Raw genomic sequence first — 22,859 nt, forward strand, 5'->3', positions numbered from 1 at the left:
TTTTGTATTTTTAGTAGAGACGGGTTTCACCGTGTTAGCCAGGATGGTCTCGATCTCTTGACCTCGTGATCCACCTACCTCGGCCTCCCACAGTGGTGGGATTACAGGCATGAGCCACTGTGCCTGGCCTAATTTTTTTTTTATTGTTAGTAGAGATGGGTTTCATCATCTTGTCCAGGCTGGTCTTGAACTCCTGACCTCAAATTATACACCTGCATCAGCCTCCCAAAGTGCTGAGATTACCAGTGTGAGCTACTGTGCCCCGCCAAGATTGGCTTTTTTTTTTTTTCCTGCTCAGCATAATTACCTTGGATTCACCCAAGTTGTTGCATATATTGATAGTTTGTTCCTTTATATTGCTGAGTAGTGTTCCTTTTAATTTTATTTTCTTGCTTTATTATTATTATTTTTTTTTGAGACAGAGTTTTGCTCTTGTTGCCCAGCTGTGCAGTTCAAGTGATTCTTCTGCCTCAGCCTCCTGAGTAGCTGGGACTACAGGCATGCACCACCACGCCCGGCTAATTTTTGTATTTTTTTTTTTTTTTTGAGACGGAATCTTGCTCAGTCGCCCAGGCTGGGGTGCAGTGGCCGGATCTCAGTTCACTGCAAGCTCTGCCTCCCGGGTTTACGCCATTCTCCTGCCTCAGCCTCCCGAGTAGCTGGGACTACAGGCGCCCGCCACCTTGCCTGGCTAGTTTTCTGTATTTTTTAGTAGAGACGGGGTTTCACCGTGTTAGCCAGGATGGTCTTGATCTTCTGACCTCGTGATCCGCCCGTCTTGGCCTCCCAAAGTGCTGGGATTACAGGCATGAGCCACCGCACCTGGCCTAATTTTTGTATTTTTAGTAGAGATGGGGTTTCACCACATTGGCCAGGCTGGTCTCGAACTCCTGACCTCAGGTGATTCACCCACTTTGGCCTCCCAAAGTGCTGGGATTACAGGTGTGAGCCACCGCACCTGGTCATAAACACAAATTTTAAGACTCTGAGACTGTATTTTCCCACGTTTGTGGTGTTTTAATGCATTGTTACAGATTGAATGTAAATTTGTTAACTAGATCAGATTTGAGGGAGGAGCAAGGTCAGTTTGTTAGTGCGGTTTCATTTAATGATCAGAGGAAATGCAATCCAGATATTCTGGAGTGAGATACTTAAGTATTTAATTTCCCTTTATGAGAGAGGCAGCTGCAAGTTTTTTTGTTTTTTTTTTTTTAAGGCAGAGTCTGTCACCCAGCCTGGAGTGCAGTGGAGCAATGTTGGCTCACTGCAACCTCTGTCTCCTAGGTTCAAGCAATTCTGGTGCCTCAGCCTCTCAAGTAGCTGGGATTACAAGTGTGCCTCACCACACCCAGCTTATTTTTGTATTTTTAGTAGAGACAGGGTTACACCATGTTGGCCAGGCTGGTCTTGAATTCCTTACCTCAGGTGACCCGCCCGCCTAGGCTTCCCAAAGTGCTGGGATTACAAGTGTGAGCCACAGCTCTCGGCCATCTGGCAGTTTTTAATTTCAGGCAAACTGATGTGTAGGCACTGGAATCAGACCACAAGGGTTCAGATCTTGATTTGGCTATTAGTTACGAACTTCGAACAAATCTAACTTCTCTACCTCATTGTAAAATGGGGATAATATACCTATATCGTAGGATTATTGTGGAGATTAAGCATTGTAAGCACTCAGAATTTGCTATCATTAGTATTATAACCAATAGCTGGGGAAGTTTGGGTATCAGATAAGTGCTTGTAGAGCACTATCTGGTAGTAATGTTAGCTCAGTTGTAGAAATAAATATTCATTTTGTTATCAGATTTGTATTTTACAGTTTTTTAGAATCTAAAATTCTATTGTTTTGATTACTTGGAGTAATCTGTTAATGTGCTTGTAATTGTAAGATCATCAACCTAAATCAACTTTCATTTATAGTTGAAAGTCAGAACAGTGAAATGACTTGCCCAAGCATTCATAGGTAGTAACTTGGAATGGATCTTGATTGACTAGTGTTCTTTTCATTTTACCTTAGTCAGCTGCTGTAAATTAAATCTTAAATGAATAATAAGGGCTGTTTAATTTCCCATCTCAGTTACATGTCTGCTCAAAATTTCTTTCAAGTTTCTTTAATTATTTCCATTCGTAATTAAGCCAAAAATTTACCTCCTTAGTCTCTCAGTGATACACATCCAAAATATATACATTAATTTAATTTAAAATATTTATTGAGCACTGTGCCAGGTGCTTATAAAGGAAAGAAATATAGTAAATGGCTCTTTCCTCAAAGAGATTGTTATATTGGGCACTTTTAGTTGTAATTTTAGAAAATATTTTCCTCATATTTTATTCTTTCTGCCTTTTGGGTGTCATATTAATCTTTAAAGTGTTTTTTTTTGTTTTCTTTCTTTTTTTTTTTTTTTAAAGACAGGGTCTCCCTCTGTCACCCAGGCTGGGGTGCAGTTGTGCAATCATGGCTCACTGCAGCCTTGACCTCCTGGGCTCAAACAATCCTGCCATGTCAGCCTCCCAAGTAACTGGGACTACAGGTGTGCATCACTACATCCAGCTAATTTTTGTATTTTTTGTAGGGACGAAGTCTCACTGTGTTGCCCAGGCTGCTCTTGAACTCCTGGGCTCAAGTAGTCTACCTGCCTTAGCTGCTGGAAGTGCTGGGATTACAGGTGTGAACCACTGCACCCAGCCTGTTTTCTGTTTATTTTAACATGGTCTTAAAGGCAGCTTTGGACTTCCAGTTTTCCATAAACTGTTTTCTACTTTAATTGCTTTTTTTGCCTTTTACTTCATTTTCCTACTTTAGAGTTGTGTTTGTTTTATTGTTTTGTTTTGGTATTGTTGCCTTTGCTAAATCTGTTTTAATATTGTATTAAAATTTAACATTTTTTAAAGTTATTTTAAAATTTTTTAAATATTAAATTTAATATTGTATTCCAGTGTTTCTTTTTCCAATTTGATTTAGTATTTAGCTTTGATTGTTGCCTTTACTTGTGTTTACATTCATTTGTATAAAAGGAAGAATAAATTTACCCTTTTAAGAATTGGCTGCTTTGTGTGAGTCACTTTGGTTTTAGGTACCATGTTAGTTAGAAGTAACTGTAATTTTATGCCATTTTAAAATAGCTCAAAACTCCTATGTTCACTTGGTTTCTAGGTCTATTCTGGATAAGCAGGTTTTGTGAAGACATTTATTCTTTCTTGGACCTCAGATTTACCAGACATCTCATGGTATTTCCTTTTATATTATTTCTTTAATGGCTGCCATTTATTCTCAGTGTATTTTGTACATATTTTACTTGTCAGCTGGATGACCAGTTTTTTGATTCACATGTAAGATGTGAAACATTGTGTTAGTTGTTCAGGTTGTATTAAAAACCTTTTCCCTTTATTTATAACCTTTTTTTTAAAAAAATTTTTGAGACAGAGACTCGCTCTGTCGCCAGGCTGGAGTGCAGTGGCACAATCTCAGCTCACTACAGCCTCTGACTCCCTGTTTCAAGCGATTACTCCTGCCTCAGCCTCCCGAGTAGCTGGGATTACAGGCACATGCCACCAAGCCCAGCTAATTTTTGTATTTTTAATAGAGACAGGGTTTCACCATGTTGGCCAGGATGGTCTCAATCTCCTAAACTCGTGATCCGCCCGCCTCGGCCTCCGAAAGTGCTGGGATTACAGGCGTGAGCCAGCACAGCCGGCCTATTTTTGACTATTTTTTAAGCTCACTGTGTTAAAGGTCACATCTTTTCTGCTTACTACAGTAGCTTTTCCTTTTTGAAAAGCTGTGATTTAACCCTAACGAATTCATCATTTTATTACATATCAACAAGATTTTTAAGCAATGTGAGTTTTCTCATTATAAGATTTTTTATATTAATGAAAATAGTGAAATATTTGCCTTAATGTCTTAATACATATGACCTCTTGTCTTCTGATCTCTTGTGAGTAAATTACTGAGATCTGCTTTTCCTATTGAATCAAATTCAGAGTCCACAGTTCTGTTTCAGATGTGATGATGTATCTTTGTCCTGAGGATGAGCTTCTGTGTTTTTAGGGAAATGCAGTTATGGGAATGTCATGTAGTTGTTTTCAGTGACACTTGATTATACAGGGTGATAGTTCGTTTAGTTAGTTAAGCCAGAGCTGCAGTTTCATCTCAAGTGCTCTAATGCATTCACCAGTTCTTTGTAGAATGCTGTTATGTTCCAGGCACTGTGCAGTTTGGAAGACAAGCAGCAATAGCACAAATAAAAGTCATTGTCTGAAGGAGGTTTGTGGCAAGCTCTTTACTGAAACAGCTCAAGTGTGGTGTTTATTGAGGATGGCATATTTATATAAAAAGACATACTGGTAAATAAATACCTAAGTAGGTTATTTTAAATTAGAAGTATCACTCAGTTACTTAAAAGACTTTAATAATGACTTGATTTCCTTTCAGTGTCTGCCTCTGGTAAATAAGTATACCACTAAATATAGTATATACCTAAAATGCAAGACTTTTTATGAGTCTAGCGTAAAAAACAGTATTTCTTCAAGTAGCAATTCTTATAGCTGCCTATAATATTTAGTTAACATTTGAGAATATCCAGGTTAATTCCTGTTTCACAGATTATACAGATTTTGAGTTCATACATTATGGGGGAAGATTACCAAAGTGGGTAAATAACGTGTTAATAGTGGTTTGAATTCTCCAAGAAAACTAGCCTTGAACTTTTAAACTATGTGTAACTGGAGGAGAGCTACCAGATGACAAATTATTATAATATAAAAATATGTAATAGTAGACAATTGCACACTGCTTTTCAATATTTCAGGTATTACATTACAGAGACAAGGATAATGACTGTTACTGTTTTCTAATTTATAGGATTATCTATATTGGTTTTGTTCCTGAGTTGCACCTGTATAATTTTTGAAAAGACTTTGAGTAGATATTTTATAAACATACCTATAGCCACTGTTATGTAGTGAATTTAAATTAGAAAAATTGATGTTGAAGCTAAGTATCTTTTAGTTGCAGTTGTAAATTTAAAAAAAAAAACTTAGTTTTTTCTACTAATTGAATTAGGGGGTATTAACTCTTTAATAACTGAACAGTATTAATGGAAGAAAAAGAGAACTCCCTCAACAGTATACCTAGATTTACCTGTTACAGAAAATGACAACTACTGTACAGTAATTGAATGTATTACCAATAACATAGTGTCCCTTACATACAAATACAAACAATAGAGTAGAATTGGTTCAAATCCTGGTTTCATCTCTTAAATGGAGCAACCTTGATTAAGTTTTTTTTTTTTTTTTTTTTTTGAGGCGGAGTCTCGCTCTGTCGCCCGGACTGGAGTGCAGTGGCCAGATCTCAGCTCACTGCAAGCTCTGCCTCCCGGGTTTACGCCATTCTCCTGCCTCAGCCTCCCGAGTAGCTGGGACTACAGGCGCCCGCCACCTCGCCCAGCTAGTTTTGTATTTTAGTAGAGACGGGGTTTCACCGTGTTAGCCAGGATGGTCTCGATCTCCTGACCTCGTGATCCGCCCGTCTCAGCCTCCCAAAGTGCTGGGATTACAGGCTTGAGCCACCGCGCCCGGCCGATTAAGTTATTTTTAAACCATGTGTAGCTGGGGGAGAGCTACCAGACTACTAATTATTATAATATGAAAATATACAATAATAGACAATTACACAGTGCTTTTCAGTATTAGCCTGTTTTGGTTTTCTTTTCCTCAGTGGTAAAATGGAGATACCTACCTTAGAATTAGGAGGATTAAATAGACCATCCATGTAAAAAGCTGATTATGGTGCTTAGTCCATAGTAAGTACTCAGTATTTGTTAGTATATTGTTAGATCACTCACTGAACAAAGAAGACTTATTTTTGCATACTGGCACTGTAAGAAATTACATTTTATCCTTTAAAATGAATATTTTTGGTTCTTCACTAAATATGCCTTAGTAATCTTCTTGTGGCATCCTAAATTCATTCCCTCAGAAAGATTGTGATTTAGAAACTTTTCTTTTGATCATGATCACATAACTCAATTCCAGAAAAATTAATGAGAGAGACTCTAAGCAAATTTCAATTTATATTGAGTTTTTAATAAAGAATGTTTTATTTATGTTATTTTACTTACTGTTATAGTGTGACTGTTGCTTTTTTGTTTCCTTTTCTTTTAAACAGGGTTTGTGGATGCACTTAGATGTTTGCAATGAGCACTGTGGCTGGCATGCCCCAGTGTTTTGGATACCAATGCATAGGACTCCATAGTAATCGAATTTACCAGAGGCGAACGTCATGAGCATAGTGATCCCATTGGGGGTTGATACAGCAGAGACGTCATACTTGGAAATGGCTGCAGGTTCAGAGTAAGTATTTAAATTGGTTACATAAGCAAAAAAAAAAAAAAAAAAAGGAAACCCTTCTGGAGCTAGAAAGTAGGAAGAGCTGTAAGTGGAAAATATTAAATTTCTTCTTTCCTAGCCATTTTTTAAAGTAAAACAAAACAAAACGGTTACCTTTCTCAAACAGTGAGAACATGATTGCTAACCTTGTTTTCCTTTTAAATAGTATTACCACTAATATTCATTATTGAAGTATTGACATGACTTTTTTTGACTCCAAATTTCTGAGAATTGATACATTTTTTACGAACTGTATTTTACTATAGTATTTGATAATTGTTTCCAGTGTCACTAGAGCCACCTGCTGACAGGAGTCATTAGTTTATTGGTGCTTGGGTTCCCCCCACCCCCAGCAACCAGGTGGAGTTTTGCTGTGTCGCCCAGGCTGGAACGCAGTGGCTCTATCTGCGCTCACTGCAACCTCCGCCACCTGGGTTCAAGCAATTCTCCTACCTCAGCCTCCTGAGTAGCTGTATTACAGGTGCGTGTCACCACATGCAGCTAATTTTTGTATTTTTAGTGGTGATGGGTTTTCATCATGTTGGCTAGGCTGGTCTTGAACTCCTGACCTGGTGATCCACTCGCCTCGGCCTCCCAAAGTGTTGGGATTACAGGCATGAACCCTGTGCTCAACTGGTGCTCAGGTATTTTTAGTTTGAATTTGTATAATTGAAGATTCTAACATATTTTGTATATAATGAAATATTTGCAAAAACTTTTTACTTGTTCTTTTTTCTCTCAGTGCTTAACATTTTTGCTTGTGATTTCTTGACACTTAATCCACTATGAAGAAACTATTTTTTCTGCTGCTTTTAAAGTGAGTGTTGATTTGTTTGTACTAATTGGAGGTGCTTTCATTTAAGCGTGGCTTTGTTTTTGTATTCAAAAGCCTGCTTTAAAGTGCTGTCCTTGTATTGTTTACAACTATTCTTTTTTTGTTGTTTGTTTGTTTTATGACAGAGTCTCGCTCTGTCATCCAGGCTGGAGTGCAGTAGGGCAATTTTGGCTCACTGCAACCTCCAGGCTCAAGGGATTCTCATGTCTTAGCCTCCTAAGTAGCTGAGATTACAGGTGCATGCCACCACACCTAGCTCATTTTTGTGTTTTTAGTAGAAACAGTGTTTCACCACATTGACCAGGCTGGCCTCGAACTCTGGGCTCAAATGATCTGCCCACCTTGGCCCCCAAAGTGCTGGGATTAACAGGCATGAACCACCGTGCCCAGCCATGTTTACACCTGTTCTTAGGGTGATGCTGAATTTTTCATTTGTTTCATACTTAATCGTAAACAATTTTTTCTTATTTTTTTTCGCTTGTAATACAGAGCTCATTGTATTCATATAATGTTCTGTAACAGTGTTAAGCAGCTCCCCTACTTTGAGCAAGATGTTTTATATAAAATATCTTAATCATCCCAGCAAAAAGGCAGGTATTATTTTCATTTTATAAGAAATGCAGCTCAAGGAGATTAACATATTTGCCTATGGCCACATAATTAATAAAAAGTAGAGTTAGGTTTGAACCCAGAGTTGCTTGGCTCCAGATTCATGCTGCCACATAGGTCAGAAGAGTCACATTTAGTTAATAGAGGAGTAAAATGAAGTGAAGTGCCACATGTGATGAACTGAGGACAATTGTCATACCAAACTTCATTTGCTCTTTATTTTTAAATTTCTTATGTATTTTAATACAAATATTTAAAAATAATATATTGTAACAGAGAAAAGAAGTAGACAAATTTTGATCACAAATCTGAAGGAGTATATTGAGAAGTCATGGAGATTTTTTACACCTATTAATATAACAATTAGTATAACCTATTCATGTTATGCCTTCAATAACATACACTGGCTATGGTTATATTATTGAGGTGTATGTTATTGGAGGTCTTAACACTCAAAGGGAAAATTAGAGGTTTTACCTAGGATCTAAGATGCTGGTGTGAGCCTCATCAAAACCCACTTACAGTTTGAGAGTTTATACAGAGAAGAAATTAGATTTTTAATTGGGAAGAAGAACATTCTTTAAGTCCAATTTCTGAGGAATTAGAGCTTATTTATTCAATCATTCTAAACTGTTCTTTTTCTCTAAATGCCTCTCTCAATTTAATGATTGGCATTTTTCCCTTTTAGATTTTCAGTTCTAACTTACTTAAATTTCTGCACTAATAATATATGATGTGGCTTAGATGATAATTTATGATGATTTTTTAATGAATAAGGACATTTTGGTATAAAACAAATAAGATTTTAAATTTGTAAAGTGGTTCCAGAAAATGTGGCAATATCAAATAGATTATTGCAAACAGAGTAGTGGTTGTTCTTCCTTTAACGTTTTGACGTTAATTTAGAATTACAACACGTTTGTAAATAGCCTGTTTTCATTTTTAAGAATGGAAATATTACATAAATAGTTCAGCTCAGTGCAGTGGCTTATGCTTATAATTCCAGTACTTTGGGAGTCTGAGGCTTGAGCCTAGCAGTTTGAGACCAGCCTGGGTAATACAATGAGACCCGGTCTCTACAAAATAAAAAAATTTTAAAAATTAGCTTGGCATGGTGGTGCATGCCTGTAGGCCCAGCTACTTGGGAGGCTGAGGTGGGAGGATCACTTGAGCCCAGGAGTTCCAGGTTGCAGTGAGCCATGATCATACCACTGCGTTTCAGCCTAGGTGACAGAGCAAGACCCTGTCTCAAAAAAGTAAAACAAAATAATTATACTTCTGATGACCAAAAATGTTCTCTACATTTGTAAAGTTAGTGAAGTAATGAAAATTAAAGTGGTATAAATTTAGGACTACCAAAATTTAGGCTTTGGGTAACTCTAGTCTAAAATAAGATCCAGTACCATTTTGTAATATAGGCTGTTTGCTTCATTAAGTAAATAATCAACAGTCATAAATAGTACTCTGGTAAATTTCACAGGGATAGTAGGGACAATGCAGTTTGATGGGAAAAATGCTAGACCAATTTAAGGACTTCAAGGTATTTTTTTCTTTGCTATTATAATACCATGTTGACTTAGAATTAAGAGTTCAGAGTTTATTTTACAAATATGGACACTGAGACCCCAGAGTAGTTATGTGGCATGTTCCAAGGGTATATAGTGACTTTAGTGGTAGAGGTAGGACTTGGATGTAGAGTTTGTGACACTTAGATCAGTCATCTCCTGGTCTGTAAAACTGGAGATTGGACTATCTGCTCCATAAAATACCTCCTAGGATAGTGCCTGATTATCAGTTTGGAGCAGACCCCATTTCCAAGAATAATTCAGTCCCACTATAGTCAGTCCCATACCAGGCAGATCACAGTAGCTGATCTACCAGTAGTTTTGTGACAGTGTTGTTGGGGGAGTCAATGAATTGCCCTCTGAAGATCCACTATCACCGATTCTAGGCCAGGAGAATGCTACTTTCAGTCTTCGGTATCTCTGAGGGAAAGGAAACCACACCCTGATACTCCCTTGGAGCCAGATGCAAGCCAGCCTTGCCACACTATTTGTTCTACCTGCTTTACTTACCAAGGCTTAGGAGCAGCATTTCACCTTCTCCGGGCTCCCAGTATCACCTGAAGGGGTCAAAGGTAGGGCCTGGGTGACTTATTTGGATTAAGTCTTGACCCTTTGTCAATTTTATCTGTGCCTCTAATTCCTGTAATTGGGCACGGTCTAAAACGTAGGTCCATTCAGATGTCCAAATCCTTATGGTGTTCTTCCTTTTATTCTTCCACCTGCTATGTATAATTTAGTTATTACTGTGACCATGCTACCATCACATTAAGGCCCATGCCTAGTTTTCAGGTCTTCTTATATTGCCCGATCTCGCAGCAGAATTTGATACTGTTGACTCTCTTTACCTTTGGCTTTAGTGAAAAAATATATATATGTTTAAGATGTGGCAAAATAGATACAACATTTATCATGTTAATCATTTTTAAGTGAACAATTCAGTGGCAGTAAGTACATTCACAGTGTTGTGCAGCCATCACTACTGTTTTCGAACTTTATCATCCCAAATAGAAACTCTGCATTCATTAAATAACTCCTTCTTTCCCGCTTCTCCTTGTACCTCGTAGCCTCTATTCTAGTTTCTATCTCTATTTGCCTATTCTAGATACCTCATATAAGTGGAATTATAAAATACTTATTCTCTTATGTCCGGCTTATTTTACTTAGCATAATGTTTTCAGGATTCAACCATGTTATAGCATACACCAGAATTCCATTCCTTTTTATGGCTGAATAGTAGTCCATTGTATAGATGTACTATATTTTGCTTATCCATTCATCTCTTGATGTACACTTTGGGTTGTTCCCACCTTTTGGCTATTGTCAATAATACTGCTGTGAACGTTGGTGTACAAGTATCTGTTTGACTCCCTGTTTTAAGGTCTTCTGGTTTTATAGCTAGGAGTGGAATTGCTAGGTCATAACATAATTCCACATTTAACATTTTGAGGAATCGCCAAACTCTTTTTCCATCTGGTTTTCTTTTATGGCATGATCTCCTTTTAAATGTTTCTTCTTTTTCTTAAATATTTGTGTTTTCTAGGGATCTGCACTACCTTACTTTGTAAACTGTCCTGGAAATTTCATCTACTTTATAGCTTTCACTGTTTTTGTATGCTCATGACTTCCAAATCAGCCTTACCTAATTCTCTCATGAGCTCCACTCACATAGCCCTCTGCATTACTAGACCACTTTAGATGTTCTGTGAGTAGTTCAAACTTAATAAAATTAGTACTATACTAACGTACTAATTCTCTCTTGTTTCTCTCTCGTCCTCTCTAGTAAATTTACACCAAAAAAGCCCTTTTATTCATATATTCTGTTTTTCACTCAAAGACAACAATACACATAAACCATAATTTTTTCTAAAAACACATAAGTCATTTAATTTTCCCAGTTTTTTACATCACTGGTTCCTTGTTGCCTTTAAGTCTAAATTCAGACTCATTCTAATAGTATGCAAAGGCTTTCTTTTTTTCTTCCTTTCTTCAAACTCCTGTTTGAATGGTTTCGTGGTATTCCAGTCTAGAGGTGTACCAAAATTAAGTTTTAATCAGTCTCTTATTGAATATGTAAGTTGTTTGAGCCAAATATTACAGTGAAATCAGCATTCTGGCATAATTTTTGTGCATGTCTTTAGTGATTTACTGAGAATAAATGATCTAGAATTACTAGGTCAAATGGAATGCAAGATCTTTTTAAAGGCTACTGATATATGTTGCCAGATTGCATTCCTGAAAGTTTTTGTCTACTCAGAAGAAGTCAATACCCTGGCAGTTTGGGACATTTAGTGTCGGAGAAAGTAGGTTTATAGAATTTAACTCTTGAGAGTATCACATTATGATATCATGTAAATACATCAAAATTTACCTTGCCATCTAATTTTATGTAATATATTCTGAGAAGTTAAGACTATGTACAATACAGTTTAACAAAATTGCCATTAAAATAGTTAGTTGTATTTTAAAAGTTGATGTGTCATATGTGATCCCAAGACCATCTCCAGGCTCAAAGATTTGCTGGAAGGACTCACAGGATCCAGAATGTAGTTGTACTCATGGCTAAGATTTATTACAGCAGAATAATCCAAAGCGAAATCGGCAAAGGGAAGAGGTACATGGAGTGAAACCTGGAGGAATGCAGATGCAAGATTCCATGAGGCTTCTCCCCATTGAGGCACATAGGATGCATTTAATTTCTTCAGCAGTGAATTGTGACAATACATGTGAAATGTTGTCTACCAAGGAAGCTCATTGGAGACTCAGTACCCAAAGTTTTTATTGAGGGATGGCACGTAGGCACCTGCCTAGAATGTACCAAAATTCCAGACTCCCAGAAAGAAAATAGGTATACAACATAAACCATATTGTTTGTATAAACAGTGTAGGCAGAGTAAGCTACCCTTATCATTTGAGGAAAGTTTCTTACCAATGTAGGGAACTGTTTACCAGCTAAATTCCCAAATGCCAGCCAGGGGCCACCCTTGTAAGGAGGTCTTTCTACCCTCTGGTAACTCTCCTCTGCACAGTTGAGTTTTGCAGGATTAAGTTGAACTATATGAATGCCATTTTTATAGGTCAGAGTTGGTCTGATATCAGTAATTCTGTATTGTTCAACTTAATAGTAAGAGAAGAAGGAATGAATTACAATTTGTTGAGTGCTGCTGTGCCAGGTAAATGTTTTACATGTGTTACTGCATTATTTTTATACTGTGAGCTCAATGTTAACTTCTTCCCACTGATGTGAAAGCAAAGGCTCAGAAGGGTTAACTAACTTCCCTGAAGTCACGGATTGTAAGGTATCAGAACTAGGGTGATATTCCTGGTCTATTTTAGATCCATGTCTTGCTTTTTCTCACTAAACCAGTGCTGTTAGTTATCAGTTGAAATTATTACTACCTGTGCTTTTCAAATACTTCTGCAGAAACAAAATATGTAAAACAGATAAAAGGAAAACAACTTTGGTTAAAATGGAAGTGAAGGGCTTAGAGCACTTTTAACCCTTCTCCTACCATAGACATTCCCAAGGAGCTTGCACAAGACGATAACTGTGCTCTTAGGAGAAAGAAAAGGAAATGGAAATACCCTGTGTTTCAGCAGCTATAGTAGACAATTGTGTGAAATCCCTTTTTTGGGGGGGTGGGATAGGGTCTCAAATAAAGGACCTCAAGGTTGCACAGGCTATATGTAGTACAGTAGTGTGATCATGGGTCACTGAAGCCTCCACCTCCCAGGCTCAAGCAGTCCTCCTATCACAGCACACCGAGTAGCTGGGACTACAGGTGCACACCATCACACCTGACTAATTTTGTATTTTTTTGTAGAGACAGGGTTTCGCCATGTTGTCCAGGCTAGTCTTGAACTCTTGGGCTCAAGCGATCTGTCTGCCTTGGCCTCCCAAAGTGCTGAGATTATAGGCGTGAGCCCCAGTGCATGGCCAAAATCCTCATTTTTTAATACCAGGAAATCTCATGATAATTTTATTCAGCCAAGTGAAGGATTAAATGCTGGGCTTTTAAAAAACTCCTATTGTGACATTTAAAATTTGATTATTTAAGGGAATAGAGTTTTAAAAACCTGGGTCAACATGTGACATTTAATACTAGATTTTATAGCTAGCTCAGTTTCTCCATATATTTTCTCATTTTAAATTTAATTTGGTTCCTGATTATTAAAAGTATGTGTGTGTTGTTGAAAATCCTCTTTTACTTCCCTAATTATTTTGGAATTTAGAATTAAATTTAGAACAAGGGTCAACAGAACTTTCCTGTAAAGGGCCAAAGAGTAAATCTTTAAGACTTGCAATGATATGGTTTCTGTTGTAACTACTCAACTCTGCTCTTGCAGCTGGAAAGCAGACTGTGTGTGTAAATGAATGGACATGACAGTGTTCCGATAACACTTTGTCTGCAGAATCAGGAAGCAGGCTGGATTTGGCCCAGGGGTTCTAGTTTGCCTACCACTCGTTTAGAGCAAAGAAATCTTGATAATGTACTGATTCTAATGAAGAGTACTAGTTTTTCTCTGATTTTATTGGCTTAAGCAAGTACTATTTCAATGGTATGACTTTCTTTAAATGTAATTATGTAGAGGAAACAGCAAGTACAAAAGGTCCAAGGCAGGAACTAATTTAGATTGTCCTAAAGAACAGGGAAAAAAATATCAAAAATGGGATAATAGACCAAGGAAAGAATATTAAGAAGAGATTAGAGGAGTAGGGCCTAGGGGCCATAAGAAGTTAAGATTTTAAGTGAAATAAGTGCTGGCCAGGCGTGGTGGCTCACACCTGTATTGCTAGCACTTTGGGAGGCTGAGGCTGGCCGGTTGCTTGAGCCCAGGAATTCAAGACTGGCCTTGGCAACATGATGAAATCCCATCTGTACAAAAAAAAAAAAAATACCAAAGTTAGCCAAGTATGGTTGCTTGTGCCTGTAGTCCCAGCCACTTGGGCTGAGGTGGGGTGATTGCTTGAGCCTGAGAGGTCTAGGCTGCAGTGAGCCGAGATCGCACCTCTGCATTCTAGCCTGGGTGACAAAGTGAGACCGTGTCTCATAAAGAAAAAAAAAAAGTTCTAATTCAGTGCTCTCAATTGGTAAATATTTATTGAGGGCTTGTTATATGCCAGCTACTGTATGGGTCCTGGGGACACAACTTCAATCTAAAATTTCGTATTTATATTCAAATTCTGTTTTTTCTCTTATAAAACAGAAAAATGGCCAGGCGCAGTGGCTCACACCTGTAATCCCAGCACTTGGGAGACTGAGGTGGGTGGATCACCTGAGATCAGGAATTCGAGACCAGCCTGCTGAACATGACGAAACCCCATCTCTACTAAAAATACAAAAAATTAGCTGGGTGTGATGACAGGCGCCTGTAATCCCAGCTACTTGGAGGCAGATGCAGGAGAATTGCTTGAACCCAGGAGACAGAGGTTGTAGTGAGCTGAGATCATGCCACTGCACTCCAACCTGGGCGATGAGCAAAACTCCGTGTCAAAAAAAAATACAGAAAAAAGAAAAATGTCACTTTAAAAAAATTAGAGTCCTGTTCCTCCACTTGCCCTCTGGATCTTATCCCTTCTCACCTTTTCAAAATCTTCATTCTTCCCTCTTGGCTGCAGTCTTCCCATGTCTCTTGCATCTTCAGTTTCTCTATTAGATCATTCCTATCACATACAAATATAACAGAATTATTTCCCCTTTTTATTATTTCATTCCTCTAATCCTCTTTATAGCAAAACTCCTTGAGAAAGCTGTTTGTACTTATTAGGTTGCACAGCACTACTATAACCTCCTGTGTTGTCAAACTAATTGGTAGTCTTGTATAATTTATATACATTTTTTCAGATTTGATGTAAATAATCATCCCTTCCCTTTCTTCCTACTAGAAAGGTTTAATTTTGGATTTCTGGGTACCACACTTTACTGACCACTATTGCTCATTTTTTCCTGGCTTATTCTGTTATGCCCAGGTACTTTAAATGTCTAAGGTTCAACTGCAGTCCCCTCTTCTTTTAAAAAACTTGGTTTTTAGGTTATTACTTGGCTTTAAATATAATCTCTATGTGTGGTTACCCTCAGTTTTTTATCTCCAGTCATAATCTTCCTAAGCTTCAGACTTGCATACGCAAATTGACAGCTTCACTTAGAATTCTTGATCTTCTTCTGCCCCCAAATCTACTTTTGGTTGTTGTTTTTTAGGCTCATCTACTTCTTTTTTCTTTTTCTTTTTTCTTTTCTTTTTTTTTTTTTTTTTTTTTCTTTTTTTTTTTTTTTTTTTTTTTTTTTTTTTTTGAGACAGTCTTGCTCTGTCACCCAGGCTAGAATGCAGTGGCATGATCTTGGCTTACTGCAATCTCCACCTTCAGGATTCGTGTGAACCTTTTGCCTCAGCCTCCCAAGTAGCTGAGATTACAGATAGCCACCAAGCCTGGCTAATTTTTTTATTTTTAGTCGAGATGGGCTTCACCATGTTGGCCAGGCTAGTCTCAAACTCCTGGCCTCAAGTGATTCACCTGCCTCGGCCTCCCAAAGTGCTGGATTTACAGGGATGAATCACAGCACCAGTCCTCATCTATTTCTTTCTTTCTTTCTTTCCTTTTTTTTTTTTTTTTTTTTTGAGATGGAGTTTCACTCTTGTTGTCCAGGCTGGAGTGCAGTGGTGCGATGTTGGCTCACTGCTGCAACCTCCGCTTTCCAGGTTCAAGCGATTCTCCTGCCTCAGCTTCCCAAGTAGCTGGGATTACAGGCATGCACCATCATGCCCGGCTAATTTTGTATGTTTAGTAGAGGCAGGGTTTCTCCATGTTGGTCAGGCTGATCTCGAACTCCCAACCTCAGGTGATTCTGCCTTGGCCTCCCAAAGTGCTGGCATTACAGGCGTGAGCCACTGCCCTCACATCATCTATTTCTTTAAATGGCTCCATCTCTATCCATTTGCTAAAGTTAAAACCCTAAGCTGTCAGTCTTGATTGGTCCTTTCCCCTTAACCCCCACGTCTAATTTGTTGGTCAGTACTGTGTTCTCCTTCAAAGTATATTTTTGTGGAGTCTTGCTCTGTCACCCAGGCTGGAGTGCAGTGGCACGATATTGGTTCACTGCAACCTCCGCCTCCTGGGTTCAAGCAGTTCTCCTGCCTCAGCCTCCAGAGTAGATGGGACTACAGGTGCGTGCTACCATGCCCAGGTGATTTTTATATTTTTAACAGGATTTCATCATGTTGGCCAGGCTGGTCTCGAACTCCTGACCTCAGGTGATCCGCCCTCCTCTGCCTCACAAAGTGCTGGGGTTACAGGCATGAACCACCACGCCTGGCCAAAAATATATTTTGAATCAGTACACTTATATCCATTTCTACTGTTGTCCTAATCCAGGCCTTTGTAATCTCTTGACTAACACTGGAGTGGAATACTCTCCATGTTTCTCTTTTGCCTTCTATCATTTATTCTCTGTAGAAGCTGCCACACTTCTGAAGCATAAACCAGATCATATAATTCTCCCACTTAAAAAGCTTTCAATGACTTTCTGTTTTACTTAAAATATTAACTTTTTATGACCATAAGACCCTCCTTTCTAATCTCTTCTCACTATTCTCTTCTTATCCCACTATTACTTTCATATTGATTTTTTGTTGTTGTTCTTTTGAATATTTTACATTTGTTTCTGCCTTAGGGTCTTTGTACTCGTGCTTTCCTTTGTCTGGATCATTCTTATGTTCTTAGCATAATATTAGCTAAACTCAAATATCACATTCTAGTGAGGCCTCCCCTTTTCCATTATCTATAATAGTATCTGAAATACTTCTGTTGTTTTATTTCATTGCTGCCATGCTTTATATTTTTACTAAAACATAAGCTTTATGACTATAAACATCTTAACCTGTTTTATCACTATATCTACAACGCCTAGCAAAGGGTTTGGCATATAGTAAGCATTAAGTTATGAACCGTATTGCTTGAAGGTAATTTTTTATTTTTATTTATTTTTTATTTTTATTTCTGAGAAGAAGTCTCACTCTGTCACCCAGACTGGAGTGCAGTGGCGCACTCTTGGCTCACTGCAACTTCTGCGTCCCAGGTTCAAGCGATTCTCCTGCCTCAGCCTCCCAAATAGCTGGGATTACAGATGTGCACCACTATGCCCAACTAATTTTTTTTTTTGTATTTTTATTAGAGATGGGGTTTCACCATGTTGGCCAGACTGGTCTCAAACTCCCGACCTCAGGTGATCTGCCCGACTTGGCTTCCCAAAGTGCTGAGATTTCAGGCATGAGCCACTGCACCCAGCCTATATTGCTTGAAGGTCAAATAGTTAACCCTGAAGTTTATTATATTAAGAAGGATTATTGAATGCCCATATCCTAACTATATTTCCGTTGTTAAGAAGAGATAGAACTAAAGCTAGACATATTTTATAGCCTCTTCATTGTAGAAAGATGTCAGGTGCTATGTAATTGAATGAAAAGTCCCTCATATATAGATAGTCTTTAAAAATTGGCATGATTTCAGTATATTGGATGCTAAGTTTTTTAAAGTAGCAGTTCTGGTTAATACCTGTTTTGGGAAGCTGGAAATTTTTTAAAGGCATTAGGAAACTAGCAGAATTAAATAGTGATGAGAGGGAGATTGAAATTTACTATTAATACCTATATTATCTAAGTGATTGTTTACTGACCATGATGTAATAAATTGAGACAGAACGTAGGAGGAGAAGGGATGTAAAATTCTTCAGTATAAAGAATTTTAACAAGTAATGGTATTTTTTGAGTGATAGTATTTTTACTATGAAATTTTTTGCATACTGTTTAGTTGATGAAGGATTAAAGATCTAATTTTCCAGATCCTATAGTTATAAGAATTTAAGAACTTAAAATATATAATAATTTTATTCTCTCAACTCTAAAGTCTATGTAAAGATTGCTTTTCAGAATTTATAGTAATGTGCTATAGATCAAAGATAAGCACTTGAAGCTGATTCTGGCTGGGCCCAGTGGCTCATGCTTATGATCCCAGCACTTTTGAGAGATCAAGGTGGGGGGATTGCTTGAGCCCAGGATTTCTGAAACTAGCCTGGGCAACATAGTGAGACCCCTGCTGTCTACAAAAAATTTTTAAAAAATTAGCCAGGCATAGTGGCTCATGACTGTAATCTACTCAGGAGGCTGAGGTGGGAGGATCACTCAAGCCCAGGAGTTTGATGCTACAGTGAGCTGTGGTCACACCACTACACTGCAGCTTGGGTAACAGAGTAACACCTTGTCTCTTAAAAAAAAACAAAAACAAACAAAAAAAACAGGCCAGGCGTGGTGATTCATGCCTGTAATCCCCACACTTTGCGAGCCAAGGTGGGCAGATCACCTGAGGTTGGGGGCTTGAGACCAACCTGGCCAACGTGGCGATACCTGGTCTAAAAATACAAAAACTTACCGGACGTGGTGGTGCATGCTTGTAATCCCAGCTACTAGGAGGCCGCGACACGAGAATCGCTTGAACCCGGGAGGTGGAGCTTGCAGTGAGCAGAGATACATCACTGCACTCCAAGCCTGGGTGACAGAGTGAGACTCTGTCTCAAAAAAAAAGAAAAAAGGAAGGTTGCTAAATTTTTTTTTTTTTAAAGAAAGGCAAGAGAATTAAGAATGACTTTTGTTGGTAGTGTAATTGATAGATTCATCAAAGTCTTTTATTTTCACAGGTCATTGTATCAGATGAACCTAACAATGGTTAATGTACCCTGTGTTCTGTAACTCATAAAAAAATGAAGGCAAATCATTAAGGTAGTTGGCCCTGTACTTGAGAGTTGAAGGAACTCAAGGAAAAAAAAAGGGAAAAAATTGGAGATTTGTTGTAAAAGCAAGTTGCTCTGTCTGTCCGTCCGTCCGTCCATCTATCTATCTTCTTTCCTTCCTTCCTACCTACCTACCTACCTACCTTTATTTGAGATGGAGTTTTGCTTGTCACCCAGGCTGGAGTGCAATGGCACAATCTCGGCTCACTGCAGCTTCCGTCTCCCGGGTTCAAGCGATTCTCCTGCCTCAGCCTCCCGAGTAGCTGGGATTACAGGCATGCGCCATCATGCCCAGCTAATTTTGTATTTTTAGTAGAGTCGGGGATTCACCATGTTGGTCAGGCTTGTTCTTGAACTCCTGACCTCAGGTGATCCACCGCCTCGGCCTCCAAAGTGCTAGGATTACAGGCGTGAGCCACCACGCCCAGCCCGCAAGTTACATGCTTTAATAGCTCTTTGTTAAATAAAAAAGTTACCAGTTTGGACCCTGGATGCCATACACTCAGGAGGATCACTTTGAAACTAGACACAGTGCCAAGTGCTTTTCAGAAAAGTGAAGAATTCAGATTGAGCAGAGGAAATGTACCTATTTGTGAGTGAGGATGATGGAAGGAGTCTTGGAGAGGTAGTACTTTTTACCTGCTCTGATCAGTTTCAGGGCTTCTACTGAGCCTACTGAATCTAGGAGAGTTATTTACAGATTACCCAGCGTCACATTTCGAGCTCTTAGTTTTATTTTGTCATAACACTACTCCACTTACATCATTAACTTGCTTGGGAGAGAGAAACCAGTAGTGACTCTGTGTAGTTTTGTTTTCTTTTATGTGTGTTTCTGTTTTTGTTTTGAGATGGGGTCTCACTATATTGCCCAGGCTGGACTCAAACTCCTGAGCTCAAGTGATCCTCCTGCCTCAGCCTCCCAAAGTGCTGAGATTACAGGTGTGAGCTGCCATGCCTGGCCATTTTTCTGTTTTGTTTTTGTTTTGTTTTGTTGTTGTTTTAGAGATGTGGTCTTTTTATGTTTCCCAGGCTGGTCTCAAACTGCTGGCCTGAAGCCATCCTCCTACCTTGGCCTCCCAGAGTGCTGGGATTACAGGTGTGAGCTGTTGTGCCTGGCCCTCTGTGTAGTTTTTCAGGATAAGAGATCATATTCATTCCTTAGCTGGATACGCAGGGTTCTTCTTGAACTAGTCCTTGTCTGTTCTCATCTCTGGCACATCCTCCACTCCTTTAACTGTTCTGAATTTTAGTAATTCTTGTTCAGTCTGTTCTTCCTAAACTTCAGTGAACATAAAATCGAAGATGTTTATTGAAATGTAGATTTCTAAGCCCAATCTTTAAATATTCTGGTTCATTACATTTAAGTAGAGCTGTGAAAAGTAACAACTTGCACTACAGGTAATTGTGCTGCTGGTTGTCTGTAGATCATGCTTAGAGAAACGTGCTTAAATGTGTCATGTTGATAGCTTTGACTGCATGTGTGCTTTCTGTCTGGAGTACTTTCTCCATTTCTTTGCCTTCTCTATTTCATGGACTTGTTAAATTGCCATTCTTTAAAACTTGCTTAAATGTGACTACTATTATGAAGGCTCCTGTGCATACCTCTGATGACACTACTGTAATTATTGTTACACTTGTTTGTTTGCCTGTAAGTCAGTTTCTTAAGAAGGACCACTTTATTTTTTTATTTCTAGCATTTGGTACAGTATCTCACTGCCTGGTACTTAGTGTGTGCTCAAATGTTTATTGATTGAAAGAAAACTATTTTATTGTAAGTTCCTTGAAGGCAGAGACAATGTCTTATCTTTGTGTCTCTCATGGTCGCTAGTGAACATTAAGCCCTCAATATTTGTTTAATCAGTGCTATCAAAGTGGTTTAAATGGATGTAGTCTCTGGGGGTCTCTGTGAGCTTTTTGATGTTTTAAAAAATTTGCTATTTAATTTGGAGCTAGGAAAAAAAATTTAAGTATATTTGGGATCATTCCAGATGACTACCACTTTATACCAAATGCTGCCATGAGATTTCAGTGCAAGTACTTGAATTTGTGTCAGATGTTTATGTTATAAGATCACAGAGAGATACAGTTTATTGTGATGTTTTTCTAAATCCAAACCTCCAAAGGAAAATCTGACTCTATCTATTACAGGCATTTAGATATTACTTGCTTTTGAGAGACTGCTTACATGAATAAACACTATTCCTGAAGTCTGACCTTTACATACTACTTGAAGATTCCACCTGCCATATTTTCCTGTCTTTTTGCATATGCATGGGGTATTGTCTTCCTCCAGCATTACTGAGTTTTTCCTATATATTATTTGTAGTAAATTTCTTTTACTAGGGTAATAGGTTCTGTCTCCTCTAGCAAAATTAGTGATTTATTGAAAGCAGGTATCGTTGGGCTTGTACATCGAATCACTCTATTGGAAGTTTGAATTATTATGAACTGAAGTTATAAAACAATTTTTAAGGAGCTTCAGAGTATTTGTAGTTCTACTTGAGAGCAAATTCTGAACAAATAAGTAGCGTAATGTATCTGTGTAAGGCATTATAGTTGAGAAAATGCATTTGCCCATCCTTTATATCATTCGAACTTCATTTTGCTGGGAAGAAGGTAAAGCAAATATCCTTATTCCCACTTTACAAATAAAAAACCTCAAGTTCAGAGGTGAATATGGCATTCTTTCTACTGGAGAAAATGTCTCATTAAGAAAGAGTTTGGGAAAAAAAAATAATAGATGCATAATAGAAGATTGTTAGCAGAGTGCAAAAATGTGAAAAGTAATAACAATACAGTAAAGAAGTGCTTCATGAATACTAAAATTAGGGAGTTGAAGCAGTCAAGAAAGGGCTCTTTTAAGAATACTTGAAATAAACCTTGAAAAATGTGTTGAAATTAAGGAGTAAGGGTTAAGAGATATTCTACAAATAGGAGTTTAGAAATGCCCAGGACATCTTTGTGAGTTGGAGGAAAAACGATAGACTACTGTTCTTGCTGGTACCCAGTGTATAGAGATACTAAATGTAAGATAAAAATGCTTGAGGAACTTTTTTATTTACACTTTTTAGTATGGAAATGCAAATATATACATGATGATATGTAAAACAGAATAGTAATCCCAGGTGGCCATTATTTAGCTTCAGCAGTATTCAAAGTTTTGCCAATCTTGTTTCATCTGTCTTTCAGTTGGTTTTTTTGTTCTTGTTTTGATACAGAGTCTCACTCTGTCATCCTAGGCTGACAGTGGTATGATCATAGCTCACTGCATCCTCAACTTCCCTGTCTCAAGTGATCCTTCTGCTTCAGCCTCCTGAGTAGCTGAAGCTTAGGACTTTAGGTGTGAGCCACCATGCCCAGCTAATTTTTTCATTTTTTGGTAGAGGTGGGATCTTGCTGTGTTGCCCAGACTGGTCATGAACTTCTGGCCTCACGTGATCCTCCCTTTTTGCCCCCAAAAGTGCTGTGATTGTAAGCGTGAGCCACCGCGCCCAGCCTCTTAAGTATTTTAAAACAAATTCCAGTTTCACCCAGGTATTATTTCACCCATGTATTATTCAGTTATCTATCACTAGCAGTTAAGGACTTTTTTGTTCTGTTACAGTACTATTATATAACAAAATTAACATAAAATATCCAGTTCATCTTCAGATTTTCTCACTCGTCTCAAAATCTTTT

The 22,859-nt window shown here is 38.2% G+C and overlaps 1 protein-coding gene across 2 annotated transcripts in view; it reads left to right on the forward strand.

Annotated features, from left to right (window-relative positions):
• Positions 1–3,152: 3,152 nt before the first annotated feature.
• KMT2E (lysine methyltransferase 2E (inactive)) overlaps positions 3,153–22,859 on the forward strand; it is an 80,145-nt gene continuing 60,438 nt past the window's right edge. For both annotated transcript variants that reach the window (XM_017874650.1, XM_017874651.1), the window contains exons 1-2: positions 3,153–3,228; positions 6,173–6,357. In XM_017874650.1, the coding sequence (XP_017730139.1) occupies positions 6,287–6,357 (71 nt within the window). In that variant the 5' untranslated portion in view covers positions 3,153–3,228; positions 6,173–6,286. The remainder of the gene's footprint in view (positions 3,229–6,172; positions 6,358–22,859) is intronic.

Source organism: Rhinopithecus bieti, unplaced genomic scaffold (assembly GCF_001698545.2).
Source record: "Rhinopithecus bieti isolate Rb0 unplaced genomic scaffold, ASM169854v2 scaffold_7414, whole genome shotgun sequence".
Taxonomy (NCBI): domain Eukaryota; kingdom Metazoa; phylum Chordata; class Mammalia; order Primates; family Cercopithecidae; genus Rhinopithecus; species Rhinopithecus bieti.